The 7,766-nt window shown below is 40.1% G+C and overlaps 1 protein-coding gene across 4 annotated transcripts in view; it reads right to left on the bottom strand.

Moving 5' to 3' along the window:
- Window positions 1-1,331: 1,331 nt before the first annotated feature.
- LOC147458291 (K-stimulated pyrophosphate-energized sodium pump protein) overlaps window positions 1,332-7,766 on the bottom strand; it is a 109,463-nt gene continuing 103,028 nt past the window's right edge. For all 4 annotated transcript variants that reach the window (XM_086512959.1, XM_086512961.1, XM_086512958.1 and 1 more), the window contains one exon: window positions 1,332-1,795. In XM_086512959.1, coding sequence (XP_086369085.1) covers window positions 1,619-1,795 — 177 coding nt within the window. In that variant the 3' untranslated portion in view covers window positions 1,332-1,618. The remainder of the gene's footprint in view (window positions 1,796-7,766) is intronic.

Below are 7,766 nucleotides of genomic sequence, written 5' to 3'. Positions count from 1 at the left end.
TCGAAGGAGTCGCGGAGAAGGCTGGCTATTGATATGCCATGCAAAAGCCTACTTAACATGTTGTAGCTTCATGTTGCTAAGTTCTCAAATTTTGTCTGGCTCTAATCGGCAAGCTTGGAGACAACACACAATATTAAATAAGGGGCGGTAAGGGGATCGACACTCGATATGGACGGCATGATCCCAAGACAGAGTAAACCCAACCGTCACAAAAATTAAGGTGCACTAAACCTGGGAAACTCATAAATCGACGCAGCTGGAGGGCTTGGCCAGCCGGTTTTGAACCAACAACTCCACGCCTCAAGGTTTGAGACACATGGGCCAACCACGCACATGATGTATTCCTCCCTGTTTTTATGATCCTTTATTGTGACCCAACATGCTCTGGCCGGGTTTAGGGGGTATCATTTCTACGCGGGTTTAGTTTCGATGTGACGGATGCAACTTCGATTGCACTAGTTTTCATGTATGGACTTGTGATCCGTTGATCCCCTCACCACCCCTCATTTAATGTTTTGTGTTATTTAGTAATGAGGGAAAAGCTATCATGGAGTGTAAGCAAGACCACCACCCTAATTCATTCAATCAAGGTCAATTAAGCGTTTAACATTTCTGCGATGCATAATTTTCCATTAGCAAACCTTGTGTCGTATTTTGTGAACTGTCAAAATGGACACTCATAGGCAATAACAACTGAGGGCTAGCATGTGCGCATTAGAACTTGTCATTTTCTGTTGGCACCTTCAATACCTCTTTACGACTTCTAGGCCGAAAAATGATCATGCATTACAAGGAGCAATGTGTTATATTGAAATTCTCATTTCCAAGTCTGACCATAGTACTAAGAATACTATAAGAGGGGATCCGTTGGAAAACTGAGGCCTCGAGGTAAGTCCCTTATTCCTCGGGTTTCTTGGGGTTGGTCTCAGTTTCATGTAGTTTTCCATGGTAGTGTCCAACTGAGGACCAGATTTTGTCCCCTTAACAATTTTCTTAGCCTTTTATGTTGATGTGGCCTTTTTTTACAGGGCACCACCCCCCATTGATGGGTTATGGCGTTTTTCCAATGAGTCGGGCAAGATTGGGGATAGCTCTTGCCCCTTGTATTATTTCATTGATTTAGTGTATATAGTTTATTGGGATTAATTGCACATCAATGTCTTTAAGTAATGGTTCATGGCCCTGCTTGTATCACCATTTTGAAATAACAAGAAGAAGATCTAGCTGAGGACCATACAATATTTGCCTTCTAAAAGGGAAATATTATAATCAGACAATGTTCACAAATAGCAAACAAAGTGGCACAAGCAAAACCAAAATTGTTCAAATCATCATGTAACCTCCAGGCTAAGAGATATCTTATCATTATGAACTTATTAACCTTGTTCTAAGCCAAGGCCTTGTACTGGCTTGTACTCACTAGAGGGTCCATAAACTACAGGTTTGCAATTAGCTGAGCCTTTTGTACAGATAAAACACCCACATACGAGGGTGAGGATCAAATCTGGGATTTTGTTAGCATAAAGCAACCCATTGCATATACATTGATGTGATTCACAAATGATAAAAGTAGAAAAACAATCCAAGGCGCATGAAAGGAACACCACCAACAGAGCACTCAATCGTGCCTATGTTGTGGCTGTATAGTGCCCGTAACCCAATGCCAAACATAAAATACTTTATTGTACATTCCTGCAAGTAAAGTGAGCACAAAGTTCCAAAAGGATGCTGGCCAATAATAAGGGTGAAGTAGGCGAAAGAAGAAGCTAATTAAATGCCGAGAATTGCGCCCCACCTGCAATCATTCAAGTTTGTAACCATCTTAATCCGTGTGGTTATTCAATAGAAAAGAAATCATATGGAAAAACATTATTTTAATGAGAAAACAACTACAAACTAGAACAAGCTTAATTAATTTGCCCAATCACAAAGATGTTTTCAAGGATATGAAAACACAATTGGTGAAAGATCAGGCTAAAGGTAGACAAAGACTTCTTGTGCCTGTGCACCCCAACAGAAATTATCAACCAATTAAGAAAGACTTCAGCTTCAAGGAGCTCTTTGTTGCAGAATTCAGCTATCTAGATCTTCTAAAAACGCCTCTCGTATTTGTCCCTTCAAACATTCCGCTTCATGATGTCTGCAAACATATTCAAGCAATATGCCATGCAAAGGAAACTCACAATGTACAGAAATGCTTTGCAATTTATCATCCCATCACCCTGTTGCATTTTCTCCATCTGCCTAAAGTTCAAATACCTTCTTGTGCACAATGCTTGAAACTAAATGCAATTTCACTGCAATACATGAACAACAAAATGAACCTAAGGCTATCTAAGTGACCAGCCAGTTTAAAAACTTCTGAGATGGTAGAACGAAGAACCATGTAATTGTGATAAAAAAAAGCCGTTCTGACATTCACAGATCCTTTTTAAGGTCTTCCATGAAGCACCTAGCAAGCATACCACACCTCCGAGTGAAGGGAGATCCCCCCCAACTCACATTGTCCGTTTTATATTGTAAAGGAGACCATACAAGGAGACTCTCTTCATCGAGGCTCAGCGACCCCAGATTCACGAGTTTTTTTTGGAAGGCTATTTGGGAGAACATTGGCACGCGGTTGCAGTTCTCGTCATCTTTCCACCTGCAGACTGACGGGCAATCTGAGATTGCCAATTCAATGGTACTAGATTTATTGAAGTCTTACATCTCGGATCTGAAGACTCAATGGGAAAAGTATTTACCTTTGGTGGAATTTGCCTACAATAGCACAATACACTTCGACGGGGAAGGCGCCATTTGAGATTATTGAAGGTGCTACGAACGTTCCACCCTACCTAAGCACGAAAGATAAAATTTTTGAAGCCGATGAGTACACGCGTGACTTGGACACGGCTTTTGCCAAGGTCCGCAAGGCATTGCAAAAATCTCAAGAAAGACAGAAAAAGGCAACAAATCGCCATCGTGGTGATTTGAAATTGAAGGAGAACGATTGGGTGCTCTTACGTTTTGAGAAGGCACGCCTGAGAAAGAAAAAGGGAAAGGAGAGGCTTTTTCCAAAGCTTAGTATGTGATACTACGGACCTTTCCAGATCTCCGAAAAGATAGATGATGTCTTCTTTAGACTAAAGCTGCCCGACACTTGGAGGACTCACAATGCTTTTCAGGTAAGTCTCTTGAAGCCTTTTAAAGGCGATGTGCCCGAAGATGGGGAGCCTTATGAGCAACCCGAAGTGGAAGAAAACGAGGAGATCCTTGTTCCCGAACAGATATTGCCACATAAAGACAGAAAGATTAAGGGTAAAGTGATAAGGCGGTTCTTGGTTAAATTCAAGAACTATCCTGCATTGGATGCGAAGTGGATGGAGGAGGAGGACCTAGCAGATACTCCTCAGATTGTGAATCTTTACCTTGAAGCTTTTGGTTTAGCATAGTCTATTCCAAATGGAACCCCGAACTCAGCTTGGGCGGAATATGGTGCAACGGGTATGCACAAGAGATTGCCTCGATTTTTGATATTAAAGTCACTGATGTCTCTTTGAGTCTCAGGAATACTGTGAGCTGACAGTATTCTATTGTATGACTTTATGAACTAGAATTCCCGATAATATGATATTGATTTGTCCTTGACTTGTTTAAGTGCAGGAACTGATAGATGAAATAACTGTAGCATTTTGGTCTAAATGATCTCTATAGACATGGTTGCAATAGGGATTAATCAATCGGGCATCTATGAGGTCCTGAGTGAATCTAGATGCGATTGCTAATTGCATTGCCGATAAATCATGGTCTGAGATCCGAATGAATGTTAAATGTGATTTGTCATGTGATGTGCTGTGATGTCAGGTGACGCCGGGTGATGTGATTGTCGATTGGTACATGTGCTAGATGTGTGTTCCTAGTGCGTCAGTACTAACACTCAGTGTATGCTAAGATAGTTTATGGCTTCTATCTGTTTTGCAGGCGTAATCGAGGGCGATTACAATGCTTTCAAGAGGGGGGTATGTCACAAACTGGTGACGTGGTTGTCCCACACACACCCTCTCTTGGCATGGAACAGTCCCACTGATGCTGCCAGAAATGATGACATGGCAGGCAGTGATGCTGGCGGAAATAATGACGCTGGCAGGCAGTGACGTGGCCGGCAACGTACGGATTCAGACTGACATGGCAGATTGGTACGGCAAGCTGTACAGACAGTCTACGCAAAAAGCGATGGCTGATCGTACGGAATTCCTACGCAACTTTTTGGACTTGCTTTATTTCACATAATTTAGCAAGAGAGAGAGAGAGAGAGAACTTTATTTTTAAAAGTGTTACGAGACTGGGCACCCTCCTGTTGTAGTGGTTAGCTGCAATTGGGATAGCTGGCGTAATGGTTAATTATGTGCTGTCTATTTATTTTACTAATTGAGTTGATGATGATTTTGTAGAGTGGAATGCGAGGAGTTGATGAAGAGGTGACGGCAATTACTCTTGGCCATTTTATATTTACACGGTATTTTAAAATATCATTTCAATAAGCCACTATGACTCTGTAAATAGTTGTAGTGGGAACTCCCCTTATGGGTCATGCAAGAACTAATGAGCTTCACTCATTTACAAAAGTGAAGTGGTTGTAAAAGAGGGGCCTCAATTTTTGGCACCTTAAACTCAAAATAATATATTAAATACCAACTCCACAAGAGAGGTGCCGTGGAGTTTGGGGCTAGATTTAGGCCTTTCTCTTGAAGATTCTCTTCTCTACTCTCTTATGCTATGGTTATTTGTTGTGTACTCTCTAATCTAGTCTCCATCTCTTACACATCTCTTACACTCTCTTACAAGCATGTCTATGTCATTGTTTACTGTGTGTGTGTGTTTGTCATAGTCTAGGTGAGTGTGTGTGCTTGGAAATTGGAAGAAGAGGTGGGCAGGTTGATGGTGATGGCTTGAAAGCTTGTGTTGAATATTTTAAGCGGTCGATCTTCCCCTCTTCTCCCAACAGTGGTATCAAAGCTTCTGGTTCGAGGAAAATCGGCACCGAATTCAAATTTTAAGGAGCAAATTACGAAATCGCAGCATCGAGTTTGCAGTATGAAGGCTTACCTTACGATTAATTGGCAAACCGGCTAATTATTTCCACTTATCGACGATCAAAATCCGATATGACAAGCTTAAAATTCAATTTATTGGCTAACTCTTGTGGACTGAAGTGGAGCAACCACATTATGAAAAATTGAATTTTCAAACTGGAAATTTGATTAGCTTTAATCAAATTTATTCTCGGCTAATCATCTGAAATTTTGATTGACGCCCATCGAGAGAAAAAGAAAGGTATGGCTATTATTTGTTCTCTGTCTTTTGTTTTTGCTATTTGTTATGGTTGTGAGGAGGAGGAAGTAGAGGCCAATTAAAAAGAAGTTAATTGGTAATTTATGAAAGTTCAAAGAAGTGATTCTAGAGAAGGTAATAACATCGGACAGAGAAAAGAAAAAATTAGAAGTCTTTTGAAAACAAATTTGCAATGAAGGTGGCCCATGGATGTGAGGCTCAAGAGGGACTCCAAGCTTGCCAAACTTTGCAGTTTCACTGCTGTGTTGTACCCGAAGCAAAGCTGCAATTGAGGGGGAGAGACAGAGAGAGCATTATCTATGTCATTCTAAAATGGTACCAAATGGCAGGAACGACAGCCTATACCCGTATAAAGCAAAACTGACGGTTGTTGGCATCAAACAGATCGCATAAGACTTGTGAATGCCTTTGTATTCATACGCACTGCCTGAAACGGCGTGAGCCAGTCACCAACTCCCTCGCGTTGTCGTCCTCAGACCCTACGCACTGTCGACTGCTCACTGCCACTTCTTTTCCCCATGCATTCACATACCACTTAACTTTCAGTGGTTACTTAAGCATTGGCCGGCCGCCCACTGCATGTTTACCATCTAACCTAGGGGCCATTCACTCAAGCCTAAAAGCGGCCATTCACTCAATACTTTTAGTCTGCAAAGCCCCCCCCCCCCCCGGAATTCATGGTCCATCCCTCGTGTTCGCAAAAGAATGTGTCTCAGCTTAATATCGTGCAATTTTTAATTTCGAACAAATGCCAGTTTAGGGCATAGAGTAAAGGAGAAATTCTACCCCAAAATAGAGAAAGATAGTGTATAAACCCGAAAAAAAAAAAAAAAAACTAAACCTAATTTTCTAAAATTTCCTCTTGGAAAATTCAAGAAAAGGAAATTTGTATGTTGGAAAAATGATTTTTTTTTTTCCCTCACATTGTTTATTTGCAACCTTTATTTCTAGTTTTAAAATCCCAGAAGATATCCACTTTTCCTTAGCCACCCATCCTTGCTACTTCTCGACCATTGAGACAATTAGTTAACTGCCCATGGCACCTAGGCCATACTCGCAATAGCTGCCCGACTACCAATCAAAGACAAATATAGATATAGCTTTTAGGATCCTTTCGATCGGGATCTTCGCAAATGACATGACTCACTTTCATTTATTTTTTATTACACATGAAGAATTTTTAGGTGAGTTATTTGGTTAACAAACTCACTACATCTAGTCTAAACATGATCGATCCAATTTCATCAAGACCCACACCAATGGGACACACATTAACTAGATGGTGTATAAAGTGTCTATATTCATAGATAATTGTTAAATTGGGTTCCGGCATATGGAGCACTCATCCATCATACCTAAACTACTATTTAATATTTTCCCTTACTAATTATGGTTCAACACTGAAACTTTCTATAGCTACTAATCAAGACCAAGCAGTCTTGGGTTGAGGTATTTTTTGACAAGTGCTCTGACAATTGATGTTGAGGAACATCGCCTCCAAGTTTCATCATCCCTGGCTAAGGATAATCTCACCACGGGTCTACATATCAAATAAATTGCCTTGGAACCTCTCCACTCGATAAGCTACCACATTGGATTTGTTTTGGTCATCTAACATATCGAGTGTGTGTTTTTGCATATGATTGTTCACTTTTGTAAGTTCCTCTCCCTTCTAATTGTTTAGAACAAAATTTGTTGACATTCATTCATGATAATAATCAGTTTGTTATCATTTATGGATCGTTACTTGACAAATGTGGTTTATCATTGATAAATTCCATGTTATATGTTTTTCAATCTTCATGCTACTAATCAGGCCACTTTTAGTTCTAATGTTGACAGATCACAAATACAATCACTTGTAAGTACAAAATTCTCTCGAGAATTGTGAGCTTCAAACATCAGATTTACTATATGGTTTACATTCTTTTCAAAAAGCTGAATGCCAACTCATTAAGTTGCTAAAATAACATCATTACTTTATTTACTACTAGTATGCTAACTCTATTTCTACATAGAACCGTCTATATAACAAAATACACCGATTTCTTCATAATAACATTTGCTTATTTGATAGAAAAGTGAAGTTTAACAAGTTGCTATGGTATTGCATATCTTGTAGCTTTGGGCTTACTGGCCCTAGCAGGTACTAAATTCTTGGTAAAGTTTTCTTTTCAGATAATCACACTTGTGGCCACCTTCTATGGTTGTAATGCAGGATATGTTGGGCATGAGGACTCTTAAGATCTTGTGCATTCTCCATGTCCTTAGCTCATGCTTGGATACTCACTATATTTTCGGTCATGGTCTTTATTTAAACAAGAAGCCTAACCTTGTAATGCATTTTAATAGTTAATCACCTTTACATTGGCACATTCACAATGCCTTTCACATTAGTCTTTTACGCCCATTCAGAGGACCCCTACCTACAC

This window comes from Adiantum capillus-veneris, chromosome 5 (genome assembly GCF_014529385.1).
Source record: "Adiantum capillus-veneris isolate H3 chromosome 5, ASM1452938v2, whole genome shotgun sequence".
In the NCBI taxonomy this organism is placed as follows: Eukaryota; Viridiplantae; Streptophyta; class Polypodiopsida; order Polypodiales; family Pteridaceae; genus Adiantum; species Adiantum capillus-veneris.
Note: the sequence above shows the minus strand (reverse complement) of the source record. Positions and strands in the feature narration are given on the sequence as shown.